This window comes from Sorghum bicolor, chromosome 6 (genome assembly GCF_000003195.3).
Source record: "Sorghum bicolor cultivar BTx623 chromosome 6, Sorghum_bicolor_NCBIv3, whole genome shotgun sequence".
Taxonomy (NCBI): domain Eukaryota; kingdom Viridiplantae; phylum Streptophyta; class Magnoliopsida; order Poales; family Poaceae; genus Sorghum; species Sorghum bicolor.
In genome coordinates, this window is record NC_012875.2 from 1,264,429 (window position 1) to 1,291,214 (window position 26,786).

General features: G+C 43.7%; 1 protein-coding gene across 1 annotated transcript; it reads right to left on the minus strand.

The window, feature by feature from the left end:
• Positions 16,017 to 21,436, minus strand: LOC8065964 (uncharacterized RNA-binding protein C17H9.04c). Its single transcript, XM_002447381.2, has 7 exons — positions 21,019 to 21,436; positions 19,804 to 20,189; positions 19,572 to 19,647; positions 18,841 to 18,932; positions 18,612 to 18,754; positions 17,592 to 17,669; positions 16,017 to 16,521 (listed from the first exon to the last, which is right to left on the minus strand). Exons 1-7 carry the CDS (start codon positions 21,248 to 21,250, stop codon positions 16,476 to 16,478), a joined length of 1,053 nt encoding a protein of 350 aa, XP_002447426.1. The 5' UTR covers positions 21,251 to 21,436; the 3' UTR covers positions 16,017 to 16,475.

The following is a 26,786-nucleotide window of genomic DNA, read 5'->3' on the forward strand; positions in this document are numbered from 1 at the left end:
GCACTAAAGCAGCAAGCAACATAAAACAAGTATGCTCAGTAAATAAATCATAAGTATAGATAGACAGGTCCAACAAACATGAGTAAGGACATTCTGGAAAGCTTAGGAAATTATCTACAACTCATCTTTAAACATGACAGCAAGATTCAAACATTAAACTAGTCATTTTAACAAAGTTCCAGGTTCTGTCCCAGAAAAACAGAGAACCCCTATTTCTGGAACCTAACTTGGAACAGCTGTAACTTTTAAACTACTTGGCCAAATGACCTCAAATTTGAACCACAGTTAGTTCAACAAGTTTAGAACAACTTTGTTTTATACAAGTTTCACAGAAAGTCAAAGTATCATTAAGCAAAGTTAAATTATTCACTTGCTGTCCAGACAGCATTTAACCCTATAGTTAATTATTTAATGACATGATCAAAACACAAACTAAGCCAACCATAAGACTCATGGGCACAAACATATTACAAGGTCACCAGATCATCAGTTGAAAACCCCAAAACAATTACTTAACAAGGCATTTATTAATTAATTTTAGGTAAGACATATTTACAAGATATTAGTTAAAGTGCTCAGAAAAATCTACAAAAATTACAGAGGCACAAGTATAACATCAGATCAACACCATAAAAATTTCAGGACCATTGCACATGCCAATTTAAAGATATGCATTTAACATGTATCAAGGCATTTATTTCATAAATTCATAAACATGACTCATATGGTGTCAAACAACAGATTTCAGATTATTTGCATCTTAGGAATACCATAAACAAGTTTACTACCAAAGTAGAACACCAGCATAAGCACCAATTATTTTATATGATTTAATTAAAGAAACAAGCCATATTTCAAACACAAATTACATATCACAACTGCAGTGCTCCAAAAATCATGAAATAATTATCAGAGCACTCTAATGCCATGCAAAGACCACTATAAAAATTTCAGAGCAAACTAATCAGTAAAACCAGAGATATGCATTTATCCATGAATAACAAGATTAAATCCTTAATAAATAATTTCTCAGAAAACATGATTCATTTTATATTTTTGTTAAATACTAGCCATCTCAAGAAACAACACAAAATTTGTTTCACAATTTTTGGATCTCAGAAACAGGAGATATGATTTTTGCAAGAAAGCCAAAAATCAGGATTTTGAATAAAAGAAAAGGAGGGAAAGAGAGAGTCGCTGACAGGGGGTCCCACCCGTCAGGCTCTTCTTCCTCGCGGCCGAGGTGATCTTCGCCGGCGATTTCTCCGCGACGGCGAGGTCTCCGGCCAAACCCAGGGCATCAACGTGATCCCCACACCCTAACGACTCGATTGACCCCACTTTTGCCACGGCGGAGCCACCGGAAGGGACTCACCGTCGGCAATGGCGGCTCGGCGGAGGTGCTCGGCGTTACGCCGGAGCCCTCAGGCCGGTAGAGCGTGACCTAAAGCCCTCTACAGCACCAGCAGACTAGGGCGAAGCTTCCTAGGTACACGGCTTGGCCTGGATCCCCGTGGAAAGCGCTGGCCACGGGAGCACCCAACTCCGGCGGAAGCACGGCGGCGCTGCGCACCGTGTCCGGCGACGGAGAACCCGGTAGAGCGTCCACCAGGTGGCGCAAAAGCTCGCTAAGGACCTAAGCTACCTCTAGGACCTAACCAAAGACGGTGAGAAGCCTCACAACGCTCGGCATTGAGTTCGCCGGAGAAGAGGGTCACGGCGGACCGATTTGGGGGAAGAAAGAAATGTCGGCTCACCGGTGGGTTTCTCGGCGAGTTAGAGGGTGGAGCTTGGAGAGCGGCTCACGGCGGAGCTTTGGGTGGAGTTTGGTGGACGGAAACGCAGAGAGGAGCGCACACGAGCTCGCCGGAGTGAGCTCGCGGCGGAGAGCTCGCTGCGGGCGAGGTTCAGGCGGAAGAGGGCGAGGCAGAGCGAAATGGACGCGTCCACGCGCTCGGGGCGTCGCCGTGGTGGTCATGCACGCGACGAGGGCTGACAGGCGGGGCCAGAAACGGCGTACGGGCGCCAAATGGCGACGGAGCGCTGCCGGCGGTCGGCCACGTCGACGAGGTCCAAGTCGATTCAGACAGTGCATCGACCGACTGACAGAGCGACTTCACCGGTGATTATCTCCCAAACCAGAGCGAATTAGGAGATGGCGTAGTTGACAAACTTGGAGTACTAGACGAGATCTACAACTTTGTCAACTAGAGCAAAGACTAGATCGGCCTGGATTGAAAGATACAGAGTTTCCAAAATCGATCACGCAAACTGCAAACCACCCGGGGACTTAGAAAATTTCTAAGTGTGGAAAACAGCCCCAAATCTGCCTTGTGGACCACTTTTGAGCTATTTGTGATCATTTTCATGAGATGGCCATAAAACAACTTTTGTTCCTTATAAAATTTGCTACAACTTTGCTGTAGGAAGTTTTGACATGCAAACATTTTATGAAACACTTTTTAAAAGCCTAAGCAAAAGAGGTTTCTAGGGCCTATTTGCATAAGTAAGACTTAAGTTATTATTTTGGAGAAGTGATCAACATGAACATTGCTCCCAAGAATAAGTTAAGCATAGATAAGCTATTTACCAAGGCATTAAGCACAAACACAAGCATTGTTCACTCAAACATAAGCATAGGAGGCCTATCTAAGCCATTTAAAACACATTTTTGCAAAGGATGCCATGTCCCAAGATAGATGATGATCATGGATGCTTTGAATAAATGATGATGCTCATGCTATGCACATGTTTGATGCAACCATAACACTGGGGTGTTACAGCCCTCCCCCCTTACAAAAATCTCGTCCCGAGATTTGAAAGCTTACTGATTTTCGAAGAAGGTTTTGTAAACTTCTTTTAAATAATCCTCCGTCTCCCAAGTGGCATCTTCTTCCCCGTGGTTGCTCCACAACACCTTGTAGAGTTTAACCACACGATTACGCGTTTCCCGTTCCTTGCGATCAAGAATCGCTACGGGTTTCTCCTCATACACCAAGTCGGATTTTAACTTGATGTCCCGAATTTCCACTCGTTCCTCCGGTACACGAAGGCACTTCTTCAATTGTGATACGTGGAAAACAGGGAAGATAGCTCGAAGCGCAACTGGGAGTTGAACTTTGTATGCCACATTCCCTTTCTTTTCGAGAATCCGATAAGGTCCCACATAGCGAGGTGCAAGCTTTCGCTTGACTCCGAACCTTTGTACACCCTTCATCGGAGACACCTTGATGTACACATGGTCACCGACTGAAAACTCAATCGGCTTCCTTCTCTTGTCAGCATAACTTTTCTGACGGGCTTGAGCAGCTTCCAAGTGTTGCTGGATAACACGGACTTTCTGCTCTGCTTCGTTCACGAAATCGATGCCGTAGTATCTTCGCTCTCCAGCTTCTACCCAATTCAACGGGGTTCGACACTTTCGACCGTACAAGGCTTCAAATGGAGCCATTTTGATACTCTCCTGATAACTGTTGTTGTAGGAGAACTCAGCTAATGGCAACCACTTGACCCAAGAACCTTTTGACGAGAGAGCACATGCCCTCAACATATCTTCAAGGATCTGGTTAACTCGTTTAGTTTGACCTGCTGTTTGGGGATGATAAGCAGAGCTGCGGACCAAGTGAGTACCAATCTGCTCATGAAGACATTCCCAAAAACGAGCAGTGAACTGTGGTCCACGATCAGATATGATTGTTCGAGGCACACCATACTGACGAACAATGTGCTCGAAATACAACTCTGCATACTGATGAGGACGATAATCAGTTCGGACTGGAATAAATCGAGCAACCTTGGTCAAACGATCTACCACCACCCAGATGGAGTCATAACCCTTAACAGAAGTTGGGAGTCCACTGATGAAATCCATGCTGATTTCTTCCCACTTCCAACCAGGAATTGACAAGGGTTGAAGCAAACCAGCTTTCATGTGAACAGCCTTCACGCGACAACAATTGTCACAGCGAGCGACAAAAGCCGCTATCTCCTTTTTCATCTTTGTCCACCAAAACAAAGGCTTCAGATCCTGATACATCTTGCTACTACCAGGATGGATAGACAATTTGGATGAATGAGCTTCAGATAAGATCTGATTTCGCAGCTCGCGGTCTTTTGGGACCACAAGTCGATCCTTGAACCAAAGAATTCCGTTTTCATCAACCCGGAAATGCTTGGTTTCCTCTTCTTTCATCTTTCTCTTGATATGGTAGATGCCTACATCTGTCTGCTGCAACTCGATGACTCGATTGCGAATGGTACTTTCCAGAGAAATCTGGTTGAGCACCAACGGATGCATAAGATGTGACAACAACGGATCTTCCACTTGGATTGAGTGACAGTGCGCTTTCCGACTCAAGGCATCCGCCACTACGTTTGCCTTGCCCGGATGATAGTGCACTTGGAGATTATAGTCTTTAATCAACTCAAGCCACCTTCGCTGCCGCATGTTCAGTTCAGGTTGAGTGAAGATATACTTGAGGCTCTTATGATCGGTGTAGATATTACACAGATTACCCAACAGATAATGCCTCCAGATTTTCAAAGCATGAACAACTGCTGCCAATTCTAAGTCATGAGTGGGGTAATTGACCTCATGCTTTCGAAGTTGGCGCGAGGCATACGCGATAACGCGACCTTCTTGCATCAACACACAGCCTAAACCAATACCTGATGCGTCACAAAAGACATCGAAAGGCTTCTCGATATCAGGTTGAGCTAGGACAGGAGCTGATGTCAACAGTGTCCTCAACTTGTGGAATGCCCCTTCACACTCAGGTGTCCACACAAACTTTTCATCTTTCTGAAGTAGACGAGTCATAGGCTTGGATATTTTGGAGAACTCCGGAATAAAACGACGGTAATACCCAGCCAGACCGAGAAAACTCCGAACCTCGTGTACCGAAGTTGGAACTTTCCAATCCAGCACCTCTTGCACCTTAGCCGGATCCACCGATATGCCTTCTTCAGATAAGACATGGCCCAAGAAAGGTACTTTCTTTAGCCAAAACTCACATTTGCTAAACTTAGCATAAAGCTGATGTTCGCGCAAACGCGACAACACGACACGCAGATGCTCTGCATGCTCATCTTCATTGCAAGAATATACCAAGATATCATCAATGAAGACCACTACAAACTTGTCCAATTCGGGCATGAACACCGAATTCATAAGATACATGAAATGAGCAGGTGCATTCGTAAGCCCGAAGGACATGACAAGGTACTCATACAACCCATACCTCGTCGAGAAAGCCGTCTTAGGGATATCTTCAGGACGGATCTTGATCTGATGGTACCCAGATCGCAAATCAATCTTGGAGAATACCTTAGCCTTAGACAACTGATCAAACAAGATGTCAATGCGAGGAAGAGGGTATTTGTTCTTGATAGTCACCGCATTTAGGGGACGATAGTCCACACACATGCGCAAGGATTGATCCTTCTTCTTCACAAAGATAGCCGGACAACCCCAAGGAGAAGAACTAGGACGAATAAGACCCTTCTGCAACAACTCATTTAGTTGGGTCTTAAGCTCAGCTAATTCATTGGGCGGCATCCTATAAGGTCTTCTAGAGATCGGAGCGGTGCCTGGAATCAATTCAATTTTGAACTCCACATCCCGATCCGGAGGAAGCCCGGGTAGATCATCAGGAAAAACATCCGGAAACTCACACACCACCGGGATATCCTGAATAGCCTTAGAGATGACTGCATTCACAGTGCTACGGATTTGAATATCACGAGGGAGTTGCACTAGAAATGCCTCCTTGGTATCTGGGTCTTTCAACATCACTACACGAGTGGTGGTGTCAATAAGAACTCCATTACCACTCATCCACTTCATCCCCAGAATTACATCTATGCCCACACCGGGTAAAACAACCAGATCAGCAAGAAACTGACGGCCTCCTATCTCCAGAGTTGCCCCCAAAACCACTTGATTGGTGGAAATGTCATTTCCCGCAGCACTAATACAATAACTGCCCTTATCAAGTGTAATGGTCTTGATGTTATGCTTAGATATAAATTCAGAACTCACAAAAGAATGCGATGCTCCAGAATCAAAAAGCACGAGTGCATCATGTTGATTGACCAGAAACTTACCAGCCGTGACTACCTCACCAGCAGGGATTGCCTCTACAGTTGTGTAATGAACACGCCCCTGACGGACGTTCCCCTGGTTGCCCTTCTTTGGCGGGTAAGGACAGTTGCTCTGCCAATGCCCGGTCTGATTGCAGTTCCAGCACGGACGGTTGGCAGGTGGAGTCTTGGCATAGTTGGGACCCGTGTTGCCCCTAGGAAGAGCAATAGAGTACCCCTTGCGAAAACCCGTCTTTGCCTGATTCTTCTTCATTGGAGGGCGGTATCGCTGGTTGGGGGTTGGAGCACGGAATGGTGGCCGTGCTGCCACTGGAGCCTTGGACTGAGATGATCCTGCCCCGGCCTCAAAAGCCCTCTTGCGAGTCTTGGTCGCAGTGTACACAGTGTTATAATTCTCTTGAGTAAGAGCATCACTGACAAACTCATTGAAAGTTGTACACCTAGCGCGGCCCATAGTCTTCAGCAATTTGGGACCCAAACCCCGCTTGAAACTAGCGATCTTTTTCGTCTCCGTGTTCACAAACTCAGGAGCATACCTAGACAAGTGATTGAAAGCATGCAAATACTCCTTCAGTGTCTTGTTGCCCTGAGTCAGCTGCATGAACTCGGTGTGCTTCATCTCCATAACACCCGGAGGAATGAAATGCCCTTTAAACGCCTCACGGAAAAGATTCCAATCAAGCACGGTGTCGGCTGGAAGAGCCTCCCGATACTGATTCCACCAGATGCCTGCCGGTCCTTGCAGTTGATGAGCTGCATACTCTGCCTTCAAACTTTCAGTCAACCGAAGTAGGCGAAACTTTTGTTCCACCGTATTCAGCCACTCTTCAGCTTGAAGGGGTTCTTCAGCTTCCCTGAAAGGTGGGGGCTTCGTATCCATGAAGTCCTTGAAGCTACTGTACTGGTTAGGAGCTGGCCCTTCCTGTGCATTACGGCCACCCTGATTTGCCATCCGATTGATGGTTTCAGTGAGCATCCTCTGATTTTCCACCATCATTTGCATCAGCTCAGCTGGATTTGGTAGTGGAGGAGGAGGTGGTGGATTCATGTTTGCACGCTGTTCCGCACCTCGGGTGCCACGAGACATCTGAAAAGACACAGTCAGTGAGCATTGATGATGACAAGATTTGCCGTAGAAGAACTTATATTTATGCCTGAAAGTATTCGAGAGAATAGCTTTACAGAAAGGCACAACAATTCCATTCCACAAAACAACATCACCAATCCAACACATGACATAGATATCCGCAATACGCACCACAACGGAAAACATCGGCATAACATAACGATCATAAAGACTGCACATGGGGTCCATGAAGTTATTACACCCTTTCAGTACATGCCATGAGTCAAGGTCAAAGTTTCGGATTACAACATGGTTACGAAAGCACCACAACCGACTGGCATACAACAAAAGATCCTGGCAACAACTACTCACTACTCCCTACACTCCAGGCTCGTCGTCCGAGTCAGCGTCAAAGATCGCCTCTCCATCCTCGTCGCTAACCGGCTCAAGCTCCTCGTCCTCCACGTCCTCGTGTAAAGGTGGTGCAGCCGCTGCTGGTCCATCAACCTCCATACCATCATCATCGGCCACAATCACCTGAGGTCCCACCTCTGGATACACGGGTATAGGGCGAGGAATAGGGTGTAGCAAGTTGTTGAGACGGTGAATCTCCACAAGACCAGCCTCAATCTGACCCTGTAGATAGTTCTCCCGCTCAAGCGACTGAACTCGGTGCATCTCCCATGCTCGGCGCCTGTTCTCCGACACGCGGAGTGCAGTATCCCTCTCACGGGTGAGCTGCACCAAGCGCTCCTGCAAAGTCTCCCTCTCTCGAGCTAACTGGCTCATCTGATCCTGCTTATGATCTCTCTCCCTGATGGCCTTCACCCACTGCTGCCTACGGTACTCCGCTATGTCCTCCCAGTCATTGCGGTCCTTCTGGGTTTGCTCCAGGAGTCTAGCTTGCTTGCGAAACTTGCGAGCACGCTTTTTAGCCTTCCGCTGCATCTCCTGGGCCCTGTGAACAGCCACCATCACCTGTGCATAGGTGCCTTCTCGCTGACTGATCAGCTTGAGTACAGCCATCATAGCACTCATAGCAGGACTAGAGCTCTCAGCTCTCTCTCCTCTGCCACGAACCAAAGCACAACCATCAGCCTGTTTCCACTCCGCAGCTGCTGGGTCAGCACTAGGAATGGAGGCCGCTGGTCCTCCTGTCAGCTCGTCACCACACCTCTGACAGATGTCGAGCAGGATAGTCTGGGCTGCAACCTGAGCTGCCTCCCAAGGAGTCTGCCCATCTGAGCTGCACGTCCAGCCTGTCCATGCAGGCTTGTCCCCATGTGGAGGGACAACTCCCTGCACAGCAAACCACTGGATCCCTCCTGTGCTCTCCATCTCCCACCAAGAATACTGAGGTGGCTCAGTATACCCAACAGTCCGTAACACTCTCCAGAGCAGGGTAGGAGTACCAAACTCGTGCAAGAAAGTGTCACTGGGACGAGGTGAGGCGGGTGCGTCCATCTGTGGAAAGGAATAGGAATGCCATGGGTAAAAGAGGATCAGTGGAAGCAACATTTTAATTACTTAAAAAGGGACGAAATTGTAAGGGAAGAAACGGACAGAATGTATGTATGAATGCGACATGATGCATGCACGAACCGTACGTCCTCACAAACTTAGAAAATTAATATTCTAACGGATATACGGTGGCATACATTCGTCTCTCGATACGGTAACTATCGGTTTACACGTGCGCTGTTAGAGTACCTGCAGAAAACTTCATTTCAGCCCAACAGTTCCCAATATATCACTCAAGAAAGCAGTAAACTAAGTGCTCATTGCTTGGACATGCCCAACATGCCCCAACAATGACACCACAACTACCCGAGAAATTAATATACTCCCCAATTAAGTTTCTTTCGTGGTTCCATGGTTTCGACATGTAACCACTCCAGAAAACCACCGCGAACACTCCCCTAGACCGCCGTTTGGACGATCATGCTCTCACAGCTCACACTTACCTGAGCGTAGGTGCGACGTTGCATAATTTAAATCTAGCGACATATGTGGCTAATTCACATATGAAGGCTACCTCCACCATTAGACCACAGGGTAGCATAGTGCGGTCATCACACATCCATACCTGAGTACTGCCGAAGATGCATAAATAAAACCCCCCCAAGTTAGTACTTAAATAGCCACCTAGAGTCCTTATATGGGCAAGGAGGATTCGACCACTGGCAGAACTTAGTTATTTGTTTTACACCATTTTATTTAAAAATTCTTTTGTTTTAAATACACACACGCTGCATTTATAATGCTGAACTTGCTCCGATGCCAGCTGTCACAGAACCGACCAAATTATAAGAGTTCAAGTGCAGAAACGATCGTCAAGCAATCAAGTTTCTAGACTTGAGCCCATATAATCCCGGTAGTCAATCGAAATCACGAAGGACTTCAAACCAACTCGCAACAAACCAAGATCGTAATAGTTCAACATAAACACAACGATTGTTACATAGTCATTCATTGCCGTCGAAGCGGCACCACATCGGAGTATTGAGTTATTACAACACTTGTTCGAAGTAGCGGAAGCAAAATAAGTACACACACTTGTTCAAAGTTCAGTTCACAAGTTTGTTACTGCCAGAGTCTAGGTCATCCTTCCAAAAGCATCATAGACGAGAAGATTAGAGAACCGTGCCCAACGGTTAGTCCTCATCCCCAGCGGGATGGAGACAGGTCTTGCAGAAACCGTCATAGAAGATATCATCTGCAACAGGTGGGAATAAACCCTGAGTACGAGGATGTACTCAGCTAGACTTACCCGTCTAGGAAAACATAAAAGACACCAAGGATCATGCAAGGCTGAATTTTTAAGTGGAGCTGGTTGACTCACCTTTTGCCAAAAGCTTAACTTACAACTAAATCATTTTAAGAGCATCAAATTTATTTATCATCAGCCTACCACTAGATTAGCACCTGTACTGCAACACATCATTTGATTATTACAAACAATAGTAACCATATCAATTTTCATCATATATTCTTCTTGCTATCATCATTATCATGAACCAAGTTCATTAGTGAATGCTACGTTTGCCGCTGCTCTGTCAAGTTCTCACTAACCGGGAGAGACGGCGATTCGAATCGAATTCCTATCCAGCTGGAGGTTTATTCCTAGCACTCACCCAAGCATCCCCTGCCGGAGAGCCAAAGGGTCACCTTTGGTACGACTCAGAAATCGCGGCTCCGATCAGCGCCGCACTCCCAGGGCTACCACTCTGCCAGGGAGGTCAGGAATTTTAACTCACCTGCCTTTGGACTTACGCCAATGGTCCCCCGCACACCGCACTTCCTCCGGTAGTGCGCACTTTATACTTGCCGGTCTTCCGGCCTGAGTCATACTACTCGGCTTCGCGGTCGGAACGAGTTATCCGGCCAACTAAGTGTCAGGCATGCGTTCAACATGACAAGAGGACGTACAACGATCGGTCCTTAGCTGCCACAGACGGAGTTACTACACACTTGCAAAACTCCGCCCGGCTTAAGTCAAATTAACCAGGTTCCATCCACGATAGCACATATAGACCATCGCGACCCGACACAACCCTATATCGCGCGGATGACAGGATATCACCCGACTTCTACCGATTAAAGCATAGCTAAGCTGCTACTCGAACCTAACTCTACAACCAGGGAGGGTAAGTTATCTGGACAAGGATAGAGTAGAATGCAGCAACAGTTTCATCACAACTCCTATACGTAATGCATCAATAGATATAACGTATTAAGTAAACTTTTGAAAATAAAGGAGGCTTAAAATGCTCCGGGGCTTGCCTTTCACGAACGATGCCGGCTCGTGACTTGGGCACTCAACTTCTTCTTCGGGCTCCTCGAGTCCGACTTGCTGGACCTCCACCTCCTGGCTGCCTTCCTGGCCTTCGGGGTTCGCTTGGAGCTCGAAGGAAACTGCCACGTCCGGTGCACCTATTGCATGCTCGATGAATGAGAAGGTGCACATGCTACAGATGAATGCTTAATAGCACAAGCAACTCACTGGACACTCATTTACGGAACAAGAGTTATACTAACTCACAAGAATAAACAAGTTAACATAACCCAAAACCTATCATGGCACTAAAGCAGCAAGCAACATAAAACAAGTATGCTCAGTAAATAAATCATAAGTATAGATAGACAGGTCCAACAAACATGAGTAAGGACATTCTGGAAAGCTTAGGAAATTATCTACAACTCATCTTTAAACATGACAGCAAGATTCAAACATTAAACTAGTCATTTTAACAAAGTTCCAGGTTCTGTCCCAGAAAAACAGAGAACCCCTATTTCTGGAACCTAACTTGGAACAGCTGTAACTTTTAAACTACTTGGCCAAATGACCTCAAATTTGAACCACAGTTAGTTCAACAAGTTTAGAACAACTTTGTTTTATACAAGTTTCACAGAAAGTCAAAGTATCATTAAGCAAAGTTAAATTATTCACTTGCTGTCCAGACAGCATTTAACCCTATAGTTAATTATTTAATGACATGATCAAAACACAAACTAAGCCAACCATAAGACTCATGGGCACAAACATATTACAAGGTCACCAGATCATCAGTTGAAAACCCCAAAACAATTACTTAACAAGGCATTTATTAATTAATTTTAGGTAAGACATATTTACAAGATATTAGTTAAAGTGCTCAGAAAAATCTACAAAAATTACAGAGGCACAAGTATAACATCAGATCAACACCATAAAAATTTCAGGACCATTGCACATGCCAATTTAAAGATATGCATTTAACATGTATCAAGGCATTTATTTCATAAATTCATAAACATGACTCATATGGTGTCAAACAACAGATTTCAGATTATTTGCATCTTAGGAATACCATAAACAAGTTTACTACCAAAGTAGAACACCAGCATAAGCACCAATTATTTTATATGATTTAATTAAAGAAACAAGCCATATTTCAAACACAAATTACATATCACAACTGCAGTGCTCCAAAAATCATGAAATAATTATCAGAGCACTCTAATGCCATGCAAAGACCACTATAAAAATTTCAGAGCAAACTAATCAGTAAAACCAGAGATATGCATTTATCCATGAATAACAAGATTAAATCCTTAATAAATAATTTCTCAGAAAACATGATTCATTTTATATTTTTGTTAAATACTAGCCATCTCAAGAAACAACACAAAATTTGTTTCACAATTTTTGGATCTCAGAAACAGGAGATATGATTTTTGCAAGAAAGCCAAAAATCAGGATTTTGAATAAAAGAAAAGGAGGGAAAGAGAGAGTCGCTGACAGGGGGTCCCACCCGTCAGGCTCTTCTTCCTCGCGGCCGAGGTGATCTTCGCCGGCGATTTCTCCGCGACGGCGAGGTCTCCGGCCAAACCCAGGGCATCAACGTGATCCCCACACCCTAACGACTCGATTGACCCCACTTTTGCCACGGCGGAGCCACCGGAAGGGACTCACCGTCGGCAATGGCGGCTCGGCGGAGGTGCTCGGCGTTACGCCGGAGCCCTCAGGCCGGTAGAGCGTGACCTAAAGCCCTCTACAGCACCAGCAGACTAGGGCGAAGCTTCCTAGGTACACGGCTTGGCCTGGATCCCCGTGGAAAGCGCTGGCCACGGGAGCACCCAACTCCGGCGGAAGCACGGCGGCGCTGCGCACCGTGTCCGGCGACGGAGAACCCGGTAGAGCGTCCACCAGGTGGCGCAAAAGCTCGCTAAGGACCTAAGCTACCTCTAGGACCTAACCAAAGACGGTGAGAAGCCTCACAACGCTCGGCATTGAGTTCGCCGGAGAAGAGGGTCACGGCGGACCGATTTGGGGGAAGAAAGAAATGTCGGCTCACCGGTGGGTTTCTCGGCGAGTTAGAGGGTGGAGCTTGGAGAGCGGCTCACGGCGGAGCTTTGGGTGGAGTTTGGTGGACGGAAACGCAGAGAGGAGCGCACACGAGCTCGCCGGAGTGAGCTCGCGGCGGAGAGCTCGCTGCGGGCGAGGTTCAGGCGGAAGAGGGCGAGGCAGAGCGAAATGGACGCGTCCACGCGCTCGGGGCGTCGCCGTGGTGGTCATGCACGCGACGAGGGCTGACAGGCGGGGCCAGAAACGGCGTACGGGCGCCAAATGGCGACGGAGCGCTGCCGGCGGTCGGCCACGTCGACGAGGTCCAAGTCGATTCAGACAGTGCATCGACCGACTGACAGAGCGACTTCACCGGTGATTATCTCCCAAACCAGAGCGAATTAGGAGATGGCGTAGTTGACAAACTTGGAGTACTAGACGAGATCTACAACTTTGTCAACTAGAGCAAAGACTAGATCGGCCTGGATTGAAAGATACAGAGTTTCCAAAATCGATCACGCAAACTGCAAACCACCCGGGGACTTAGAAAATTTCTAAGTGTGGAAAACAGCCCCAAATCTGCCTTGTGGACCACTTTTGAGCTATTTGTGATCATTTTCATGAGATGGCCATAAAACAACTTTTGTTCCTTATAAAATTTGCTACAACTTTGCTGTAGGAAGTTTTGACATGCAAACATTTTATGAAACACTTTTTAAAAGCCTAAGCAAAAGAGGTTTCTAGGGCCTATTTGCATAAGTAAGACTTAAGTTATTATTTTGGAGAAGTGATCAACATGAACATTGCTCCCAAGAATAAGTTAAGCATAGATAAGCTATTTACCAAGGCATTAAGCACAAACACAAGCATTGTTCACTCAAACATAAGCATAGGAGGCCTATCTAAGCCATTTAAAACACATTTTTGCAAAGGATGCCATGTCCCAAGATAGATGATGATCATGGATGCTTTGAATAAATGATGATGCTCATGCTATGCACATGTTTGATGCAACCATAACACTGGGGTGTTACAATTAAGGTAAGTTATTAGAAGAGATCAAGGGGGAGAATGTTAGTTTGACCTCTTCCTGCATGGCCCAACGGCCATGCAGAGGGATCCGTTTTTCCCCTGATCCGCTCCTGATCGGGGAGCCACAGCCGTTCAATGGCTGGTGGGCCCCTGTCACCCTGCGGTATAAAGAGAAGGGAGGGGAGCCGGGGCACGCACCACGAAGTTGGCCGCCGCCAACACTCCCTCCCACATCTAAACCCTAATCCGATCTAGAGGGTCGCAGGCAGTGACGGGAAGATCCACCGCCGCCGCGCTATGACCCGGCGTCTTCTTCTTCGTCTCCGGGAAAGCTACGACGAGGATCTCCATCCACTACTGATGGCGGATCCCGGCTCTTCTGCTCCAAAGACGGATGGTCTGCGTTTCACCTACTCTCCTTTACTTTATGTACATCTTGATCTTGTATTATGATCTCGAAACACACTATTATTTACATGTATTAGAATCTGCCCGTCTAATTCCCTGGTTAGTAGATCCAGTTATGTTTTATTAGTTCTATCAACGGTGTCCAGCAGAAACAAATTTCGCTCAAACAACATACATACATTTCTCGAGTGTATTGCAGGAGGAAACACATACACCTGAATTCAGTTGTGGAAACACAAATTAGCACGAAATTAACCAGAATTCAGGTCACAGTCGATGATCCGGAAAACTGGGTGCCTCGCCTCTGTCGTCGTCTCTCAAAACAGACAGACAGACCACTCGTTCTTTAATTTTATTACCCTGTGGGTAGCTAAGGTAAGAATGGCATTGCAGTCAGCATCTGATCAACCGTCAAGCTCACACGATTGATGTGTGTCCCAACTGTTTGCTGATAGATAGCCTACGTACGCCTATGGCCATCTTCCTTACCAGTAATACACCAATTAATACGCTTTAGCTTACTTCTTGGGCAAATAAAAAGACCAGTCACCAGTGTACCAAATCGACAAGTACCATAATCGTATACATACACAGATATATATGCATGGAAGCTTTATGAACGAAGATGGCGAGGCTCGTGCCATTGTCGCTGCTGCTGTTCTTCCTTGTCATCATCACCTCATCAGGTAAGAAGCATGAACCTGCAGCTGACGAGGTGGTTTCTTCGTCGTCGGAGGTTGACGTCGTCGGCGGCGGCGGGCCGGCGGCGACGGATGCGCCGGTGTGCGACATCGTCTTCGACATCTGCGAGGGGTCGTGCTGGAAGTCAGGCAAGTGCATGCGCTGCTGCAAGCACCATGGCTTCGTCCACGGCAAGTGCAGCCTCAAGGACGGCGACGGCTGCTACTGCTGCCACACCCCCGACCAGCAGAAATCAGCAGCTCACAATCACTAGTAGCCTTGTTGTTTAGTTCTCAAAATATTTTGCAAAATTTTTCACATTCCCCATCGCATCGAATCTTACGGTATATGTATGGAGCACTAAATATAAATAAAAGAAATAACTAATTATACAGTTTAACTGTAATTTATGAGACACAAAGTAGTGCTTAAGATCAATGAAGCAGTCTTTTTTTTTTAAGCAATGAAGTAGTCATTTGATTGTTGTGAGTCACACGTACCTGCTGTTCTTTTTTCCTTCAAAAAAACAAACCATTGGCCAAAACCGAGACATTTTGTTTTGACGAATTTGCAATGCATTTTAGGTGTTTGATTTGATATATACTCAGATCAACACCTAATATTAAAGGGTAAAATGATTCTTTCATCCATCTTCTTTTTTAGTTGTAGCTGAACTTAGAACTTATCTTATGGTACGTTTTTTGTGCATGCTGCTGGTGTTTGTGCTCTAGAGAGATTCAATCTTGCCAAACTAGGGAGAGATTTGAGTCCGTCGAGGGAGCACCTTGTGGAATGCAAAAGGAGCATCCATCTGTTGATATATGCATGCAAAGGGGCATAAAATAAAAGATGAAAAAAGTAACAGCTGAATACGGGTGAATGCATCAAAAGTATTCTGAATGGGCAGAACTTGCATAACAGCACAACTGGAGTTCTCAGAAAAAGAATAATAATCTGTACTGAAATTACATAGTATAGTTCCCCTTTTCAAACCAAAGGGGTGAAACAAGACCACAAAACCTTAATTTGGTGCGCTAATACTACAGAGTTCATAAAGTACAACATAAAGAGTCTATCACCATTTGCCTCATTGTACAACAACTAATAATTCAATTATTTGCCAAAATCCAGATGGTAGGCCGGTACTTTCCGGAAACATTTTATTCAAGCGCTTATACCATAAATAAATCGGGAGCTTCAACAAGCACTAATGAAATATCGAGACAAACATTCGAGAGCAGCAAAAACACTGTAGAGTCGGAAAAAGCTCAAACCGCACAGCCTTGAGGAAGGAGCTAGAACAGGCAGCAACATATCCTGGAACAAAATAATCCAACGCTATGAACCAGCGCAAGCAAGCTATAGCACACCAGGGTGAACTGAAGATTCTTTCTGAGTTTTGCACCTGAAACACAAAGGTAATTTCACAGTCAAAACCAGTGAGCAATTTGCTTCGTCTGGAATAGATAGCAAACAGTAAGCAGCATAAATAGAGAAACAGTATTATAGGCACTACCATACGATAATATCCTAGTAGTGAATACTTGCTGTGAGACACCGATTTCTTTTGCACGAAGAATAAATTCGATGTCAAATATAACCAAGGTCATCATGAATTATTTACTCAGGAGTCAGGACAAAATCCCATCTACAATTCATATTAACCAAACCTAGATGTGGCCCTGAAGGTATGGACCCAACTGACCATACGAATAAATTCATTGTCAAATAAGGAATTTGTATATCAAAACCAATGATATACAGAAGGAATTTGTTTCGCTCAATCTAAACAAGAACATAAGAATTTCAACCAGTAAGCAATACAAGACCATAAATTTGTTTAAAGCTTCTTCAAATAGTATGAGAACCCGAGCAACAAATTGCAAATTTTGTGAAAACAACAGAAAACTAAATGCAAATCCTAAGTCATAAACAGAGACATTATATTTCCTATTTTGGTTTCACAGTACCTTTTTTTTTCTTTTCTCTCAAATACACAGGAGAGATGAGTATCATAGCATTAAGAAGAGAACTTAAAGTACAATGCACCCAAAAAACACGACACACCCACACACAGATGCATGGATTAGAGATATTCAGATGATAAATCTTTTAAATTGGTAGAAATATTATCGTTTTGCTACAATATCAAAGATAAATTAGCTAATAGGAACACCTCAGCATTTATATGAGCATAAAGGCAAAATATTGAACAAATCATGTGCTACTTAATTCTCTCCATTATGGTAGCTTCGGTAAACATTACTATGGACCTCAAAAAGTCACAAGGATGCCCCTAGTACAAGATTGAAAAACAACACAGCATGCCAATGGATAGTATGGTGCTAAGTGGCACACTTGACTGAGTAAGAAAACACGACAATCTATGAGACATGTATATTCAGTTATTAAATGTTGAGTTACTGACACAATGCACTGCAGTGAAGTTGAACAAAAAGATGCCTTAATGTATACCTGTTGCAAAACGCACGAGATGCATAGTTGTGATTGTTGCAGTTGTTGCACAACCAGTCCCCATCGCGCCATTTTGCCCTAGCAAGATGCAAGAGCATATGTGATACAGTTAGCTAACCCAGATTGTGTCAGATGGTAGTAAAATATTAATGCAATTCTTGCGCTATGCCAGCAAAACATATTTGCACAAACCAGAAATTTCATGAAGTGTCCATTGAACAATGGCAGAACCTTGACCATGAGTTATAGAACTTAATTTTACAACTTATTGTGAGGTTTCCTAAAATGGGGTCTATACAATAAAAACACCCATTTTAAAAAAAAGTACTAACATAAACGGACATGCCAATTAACATATGAACTTGGAAAAATGATGGTGCACACAATTCTCTACGACACCACAAAAATTCATATCTATAGCCATTCCCTCACTGCCCCTAGTTTTCTCAAAATGTTCCACCAGATTTATTTAGGTACAGTTTCCTTTAATGTTGATCAGCCATGGGGAAATAACTTTCTTTTCAGTTTCCTTTCTCTACTGCAACTATACCTATTCAAAACTATTTACAGTTCAAACCTTCTAAGCCAACTCCACTTAGCTATTTCCTATGATGTATAAAATATAAAATATAAAATATAAAATAATATAAAAGAAAAACTCAACCTGCGGGGAGTAAGACAGCCCCCGGGCATTTTGCCAAGACCTCACACGGGTCGAGAAAACCCCCAAACCCCTGCCCCAGCCATACACATTCTATGATGTATAAAGTTTTGGTTATTCTCGAGGTGTCAGTATTTTTCTATCCTGATCACTATCTTGGATAATAAAATTTCTAAGAACCTTTGGTGTGATGATGAACATCAAACATGACTACACAAGTGTTTCGTATCACTTGATTGTTGACCCTTAAATCCTAACACTGTATCAACAATTTGATGAAGATCATACAAGATTATAATTCATATAATGTATTTAATTTGCATCTAAGTATCTTTGATTTATTTAGGTTGAAGCTGTACCCTTTTCCCATCAGACCAGACATTCCCTGCCCAGATGGTAATGCCATTGAGCTCCCATTGTCAAACTTGGAAAAGGCGCCCTGGCCATTGCTGCTTCCAGCTCCTTGCTCAATACCCAAAAACAAATTATTTGGACCTGCTGTCTGCAAACAAATTAAACAAGAAAATCAGTACCACAAAGCATTTAGGCAATTAGTCACAACAGTTAAAGAGGGCTACAAATACATACCGAAAGTGGATAATTGTCATTTCCTGGATTTAGCCTTTTATTATCCCAGTCATTGGCCAGCTCCTCTGAGGCCAACCGCTTAGTTCCTAATGCTGAAACAAGCAGAGATTGAGAATGAAGATGAAATAATCTGTTGACATCAATCCTAAAATTAACAGGAGCAGTAACTGTGATGCTACATGAAGGCATTAAGCATAACAAAGAATAACAACACAGAATGAACAGGAAGCATGGATCTAAATTTTCAATCACCTTATGCTGATCACAAAATCGAATAACATTCACCGGGCAAATAATCTGTATGCAAAGTCTCCCCCCCCCCACCCACCACCACCACACACAAACACTTACCCACCACCACCAAAACACTCATACCCACACAAAACCACAACAAGGGGGTGGCAGACTCCTGATTTTGTTCTTCAGAAGATTGTGCCAAACTTGGAACCTAGACTGGTGATGGGAGTTTCATCAACCCACAGATTTCAACAGTCTAACCAGTGTAACTCGGGAGAATTTGGCATTGAAAACCCCAACAAATGTGAAAAGCAGCACTCATCTATTAGCATTGACAATTAGAGTGACTAAAACACACCTGGCAAGCAATCACAGCATGCACCCTATTGGAATCGTAAGCATGGAACAGTTACTCCAACAGAGGAGTAGGTAGGTATGTTGCATGGGTTAAACAAAAAAGAACATTATGGGAAATGAGGAACTGATTGTCTTACTGGAAGAGGCATCAGATGTAGCTTTCATTGTTGTGGAGGGAATGCCTGATGGTACAGGTGCACCACACTCTTTGCACTGGAAAAGAGAGATTAAGGAGGGCATTAATGCATTACAGAAAAAAAGTAGAACCAAAAACACATTAAAGTTCAGAGCACACGGTCAAAGTTGAGAAACATTTGCTAAGGCTAACTATGATACAGACTGAACCAGATTAGCGTATTTTATAATTACCTGAGTACGAGATGAATAGTTATGAAATCCACAGCTGCAGAGCCAGTCTCCATTACGCCAATCCTTTGGAACACCTGGGAACTGATTTGGGTTGCTGTTGCCAAATGGCCAACCAGAAGATTGCATCCCATATCTACCAGCCATCCCATAGGGCCAGTTTGCATTTGCAAGTAGTTGCTGCTGCAAAGGTGAGTTGGCAGCCATACCAAAGTTCATCTTATAGGCAGAAGCAGAAGCAGCAAGGCTTTGTTGTAGTCTTGCAATATAAGTTGCATAAGCTGGCATAGCCATCCCTGCCATTTGCAATGCTGGCATTGCTGCTTCCTCCTTGGGCAGGCCACACTTTTTGCAGTTCTTTCTGGATGCATAATTATTGTTACTGCAACCTATTCATCCATTTGCCGCATAAACCAACCAGCACAGTAGGCAGCAAAACGCACCGAAGCACACGCACACCCACCACCACCACCACCATGACCAGCCATCACGCACAAACCCATAGAAAGGAATAGACACACGCACACTAGTCATTACTTAGCACACTCATTGGTAATTTTTTTCTAATCTTATCTACATACAGCAGCATTCAATAAACAAAATAAACAGAAGGAGTAACGAAATCAAAAATTTTCTAATAGGTAGCAGCAACAATTGAAGCACAAACAAAAATGATCCAAAAGATACTTCAAGGAGTCAGAACATAGTACTAATAAATACCCCAACTGCAGTGCATTCAAGAGAGTGAGCAGTTTGGTCACATGTTTTGCCTGGCTTGCATAGAAAGCTTAAGGAGCGGTGGTCAAATAAATTTTCGACTTTCCTTTCTCAGTTTAAATGAAGTTTCTACTTCCTTAAATTTACACCTGCTCTGTTTTAAAACTCATCATTTAAAATGCAACTAACTTGCCTTATTAACATCTTCTCTGCATGATTACAATAAGTCTAGCTAAGAAGGCTGCAATAATAACCAGGGCTATACCAACATACTAGATTTTGTTTTTTTTTTTAAAAAACATGCTACTAGATTCTAGTAGTAATAAGAAGCCTAGAACCAACACAAAGGATGAAGAAGAGAAAAAAAATGCTAGATTCACTAAACTATCAATGTGCTACATAGGGAATGGATGAGAGCCTGCATCTAAATCAAGGGACAGCCGCAGGAACAAAAAGAGAATCTGTGATTCAGGGTACTAGCGTGGGCAAAAGCGGCGTTACCGGTGCAGATCCAGTCCCCGGCACGGGGTAGCCACTTGGAGTCGCGCGGGGTGTTGGGGTCGACGAGGAGGCGCGGCTGCTTGCAGCGGTTGCAGAGCGAGCGGAAGGCGTAGTTGCGGTTACCGCAGCTGCCGCAGTCCCAGTCGCCCTCCCTGCCGCCGCCCCCGCCGCCGGACCCCGAGCCGCCGGACGACGAGCCCGCGCCTGCGCCGCCGCCGCCGCCGCCGGCCATCTGGAGGTCACGCGAGCTGGGGTGGGGACTCGGGACGGAGCTGGAAATGGAGGAAGAGGTGGAGGATTTGGTTTGGTGTGTGGGGGATTGATTTGGAATTGGAGAAGAGAAGGATCCGAGGGGGGAGCGACCGGGTATATTCGGCTCCGACCGCCACACACACCTGTGTCTGTGTGGGTTTAAATCGCTTACTTTTCAAACCTTTTTTTTCTTTCCAATAACTAGGTAGCGTGCCCGTGCGTTGCTACGGGGTAACTAAACTTTTATACTAAAAACACACGGATCGCACGATAAGATAATAATATTATAAATTAAATATCAATATTAAAGTGACATTTAATTCAAAATGCAAAGTTCGTGAAATTAACATAGTCATGGAGAGCGTGGCATCACACTCACAAACTCTACTCTATAGACTTTTTCGTGATACAGTTAAGATAATATTTTATATCGGCTAGAAAAATCTCCGATATCCGTTTATTTTCTATACCAATAAATCTACGAATAAGTTCCGCTGCATCTCCATACTATCTTGTACACAGGTTTGAGTATATATATAAATATTAGTCCCTGTCATACGGGTTGCATGTCTTGAAAAATCTATCACAAAATTTTAAACAAAGTATATTACACTCATCATATAAATATGCCCCACGAAACGTAAAGCTAAACCCCTACCCTTCTCTCCCTCCTGACGCTGAAGACGATGCAGTGCACGGCTGGCGTGAAGAAATTGAGGCGGCACGTATATGCACTATAATTGTAACATGTGGAGTAGCAATAGCAATAGTTTTCGTATTAAGACAACTCTAAATAAACCACATGTATTAACTAAAGCTCTGACTCCTCTTGCCGAATCAAAGGTTCAAATATACATGTAGGAACTGCTTCATATGTTGCAGCTCAAAACTATCACCATACAAAAATAAATAAATAAAATAATTCATTTCTTACTAAAAATTGCACACCTCATATGAAAACAATCTTCAGTCATTGGGAAGGCTATCTGTGTAATACAAGGTCATTATAGAATAAGGTCACAAGATAATAAGTAGTAATAATTGATGGACATGTATCTAATAATATTTACTAAAAAGGACGTGATGAACGATAGCTTTGTGGCATCCTGGCCGACTTGCAATGCACCATCATCATTAGCCATATCTAAAACTACCAATTACAATTGGTATTGCAAGAAAGGGGTATAAAATTAGTGAATTCTTCGTGACAATATAAGAAATATAGACTTCTTAACTGGGGCATAAGAGCTTGCCGTTACTTTCAGCATATAGAGAATTTGGAACAGACTTCTCAACTGGCAATCGAGCAAACAAGCGGGTTTCCAACAGGCTTTGAACCTCATCATGGAAAAACGGGTGTTGTAGAGTCTGGAACCAAATGGCAGGCTGAAGCAGCATCACTGTGGGCTGGGGCTAGGGCTTCCAGGATGCCTCTAATCCCTGCATTGGTGTTGACTGCATTGATCAATTGTTGCCATGAATCCAGCAGCTGAAAGAAGATGTACTAAACAATGTAAGCATGCAAGGGCCAGGTACTACAACATGTTGGATTTCATTGAGACAAATATTTGCTAATACTAAAATATCGTATTTTTGTTAGACAAGCAGTAGGTACCTAACCATGGAGTGGAATCAGTGTGACAAACCCAATGCAAGATGAACCAAAGGAGATATAAACCTTGAAGCTGAATTATTCTATCATGGGCAAACTCTCTAGCAGGAGCAAACGTACTGCAGAAAGCTCTTATAACAAATAACAGATTCAGATATTGTGTTGTTTTCTTGTTCAGTGCACCAAAATTGTTCCGAAACCTATGTTGCTACTTCTTTTTGCCTTCTTCTAGTTGCACGGTCGACCTTCAACATTTACCTAGTGTATACTTTTATCTGCAAATGGCATTGGCTATTTTCAAAGAATGGGCAGCTATGGGTTGATATTAACAAAACCTACCATACACTAAAGTACTCTCAGGTTTCTCCTGAACAAGAGGCTGTTGGATTGTATCACAACCAATAATTTGCAGATAAGTTTCAGCATCCTAGTTGGATTATACCACTATGTAGTTTTTGAAAAATATAGGAGGTCATATAGCAGAGGGACATCTTTTAAAAAGCACACCAGACTACCAGAGCCTAAAAAATCATTCAGAAAGATATACATGTAACACTAGAGGAAGGGGTCCTAAACAACTTACACCAAAAGATAGCTGCAAGTGCCAAAGTATAGTCAGCCATGCCACGTGGATTGATTCCTTGAATCTCAGCCCGTCTAATAGGATTTGCAATATTCCTCTATACACCATTATTCTGTAGTAAACACTTAGGACAATTCTAATCACCTTCAGGCAAAAGATCCCACATTTTGAAATGCAGCTGGACAACCATCACAACATAGCAAATTGCCATCCAAGCAATAAAGATGACACCCATCACTGTTTGCATTAATCATTTGATTTAATCAGAGATTCTGGAGACAGAAGAATATGATGTCGGCTTGTCCTTGGCAGATGATCCCCTCCATTTTCTTCTTAAACCAGTGCTTCTAAAGAATAGTTACAAATAGCATCAAAAGAAGAAAAGACATGACGTAAGTACAATCTTTTATATTGCTAGCCAAGGAACCATCTATTGTACAGGCAATATTTGACATTCATAGCCATAGAAGAGAAGTTAAAACCTATATATAGAAATCGAGAAATCTTGAGTAAAGCAACAACATAAAACTGATGATTCCAATATCCATCTCTAAGAAGCCTTAGAAAATGTTGCTTTCTTTTGCCAGTTCTCCAACCATCTTTGCAGAACAATTATCAACCAAATTTTCATATCTAGGCATCAAAAGTTACTAAAGAAAGCCAAACGGTCTATTAAAGTGTACTATAAGGTGGTCACACTAAATTGGAGCCGATGAATAAATGATGCAACTAGCTCTTCACTCAATTGAACAGAATCTGAACAACTCAAGTAAAGCAGGCGACGCATGGCTCATCATCCTAGATGCATTCAGTTTCAGGTTACCCATGCCAAGCCACATTTATAGAAAGTCCTCATAATCCAAATCACCTAAACACGAGACCATTCTTTGGTATGGCAGGACCTAAATGTTTTAGAGAAAATCAAGAAACTCACCATGCATATGGTGTTCCTTCTGCAGGAATTTTCATGTGGTGTTCTTTCTGTAGGAATTTTTGGTGTGTAGTAGTTGGTAGAGATGCCTCCGCCAGTACAAATCCCCACCGCCATCTCGATCCTGGATCCCCACGGCGTGCGCGCGGCCACCGGCACGGCAGCTCGGGCAGTGGGCGGGCTGCAGCCAATGGGGTGCGCGGGCGCTGGGCTCGCGGCGGGCGGGGCGCGGCCTCCGGCGTGCGAGGAGCTGTGTGGCGGGTGGAGCTCGGGCAGCGGGCGGGCCGCAGCCAACTGCGTGCGCGCGGGCTCGCGGCGGGAGGCGCAGCCACCGGCGTAGGCGCGGCTCGCGGTGGGCGAGGCGCGGCCTCCGGCGTGCGGGCACCTGCGCGGTGGGAGGCGCGGCCACCGGCGTGGCACGGCTCGCGGCGGGCGGGGTGCGGGCAGCTGCGCAGCGGGAGGCAAGGCCACCGGCGTAGGCGCGGCTCGCAGCGAGCGGGGCGCGGCCTCCGGCGTAGGCGCGGCTCGCGGCGGGCGGAGATGCGTTGGGATCGAGAGGAGGAAGAGAGACCATGAAGTGCTCACGGTGAAGAAAGGAAGGGGGAGGGGATCACAGAGGGGACGGGGGGTTTCCAAGTTACCGCGCAGCGGCAGACGCACGATCGGTTATGGGGCAGGCTGACGAAACCAAAACCGCACCAAAAAAATATCCCTGTTTTAGTCTTTTTAGTTGTAGGAGATAAATTCTACTAAGTAAAGTCCACTACCGGTCCCTAAACTTGTGTTGTCGTGTCATCCCGGTCTCTAAACTCACAAATCGATTGTTTAGGTCCTCAAACTTGTTCATCTGTGTCATCTCGGTCACTAAACTTGTTCAATTGTGTCATCCCGGTCTCTAAATTTAGAAATCATCCGTTTAGATCCTCAAAGTTGTTCAGTTGTGTCATCTCGGTCCCTAAGCTTGGTTTTGAATCTCATCTGGGTCAAAACAAAGCGATCTTTTTCATATGAATTCAAATGAAGACAAATTTTATACCAAAGTTATAGTCCTCAGAACAATCTACAACTTTGTAGTTGAAAAGTTTTTTATTTGAAGTCGTTTAGTGTTATAAAATTTAATTTTAAATTTTAAATTTTAAAATCTATAAACTTATAAAAAATATTTTGGGAACCTAAACGATTTTAATTTAAAAACTTTTCAACTGCAAAGTTGTGATCATGTTGCTGCCTACAATTTTGATATAAAATTTATCTTCATTTGAGTTCATATGAAAAAGTTATGAATTATTTTTCAATATAGAGTTTTTAGATTCGTTCTGTTTTGACCCAGATAAGACTTAAAAACAAGTTTAGGGACCGGGATGACACAACTGAACAAGTTTGAGGACCTATATGGGAGATTTTTAAGTTTAGGGACCAGGATAACACAACCGAATAAGTTTAGGTACCTAAACGGTCATTTTATGAGTTTAGGGACCGGGATGACACATCCGAACAAGTTTAGGGACCGCTGATGGACTTTACTCAATTCTACTCCTACTTTCGTTTTAATTCTACCGCTGATGGACTTTACTCAATTCTACTCCTACTTTCGTTTTAATTCTCATATACTCCTCCCTCTAGATCGCAAATTATACGACATTCTAAGGCTTTGTTTAGTTTTAAAAAATTTAGTGAAATGGTCATTATAGTACTTTCATTTGTATTTGATAAATATTGTCCAACTAGACTCAAAAGATTCGTCTCACAATTAAAGTTAAACTGTGTAACTAGTTTTTGTTTTTATCTATATTTAATGCTCTATACATGTGTCGCAAGATTCGATGTGATGGAGAATCTGAAAAATTTTGCAAAACTTTTTGAAACTAAACAAGACCTAAGAATCTTGAAGTGTCGAAACATCTTAAATTTGACCAAAATTATAAAAAATACAAAAATTTATGACATCAAATTGATATACTATGAAAATATAGTTAAAGAAGAACCTGATAATACTTAGGTCAGTCTCAATAGGAGTTTCTTGTGAGTTTCATTTGCATTAAATAGGTTGTTACATAGGCTTCTTTTGATGACATAGCGGTGTATTTGAGAAGATGGAGAAGAAATAAGTTTCATCTAGGGCCTTGTTTAGTTCACCCTAAAAACCAAAATAAATTTCAAGATTCTCCGTCATATCGAATCTTGCGATACATGCATGGAGCATTAAATATAGATAAAAATAAAAACTAATTGCACAATTTGCCTATAAATCGCGAGACGAATCTTTTAAGCCTAGTTACTTCATGATTGGACAATATTTGTTAAATAAAAACAAAAATACTACAATGTCAAAATCTAAAAACTTTTTGGATTTAAACAAGGCTTAGATAAAATTCTCTTGACACGGTTAT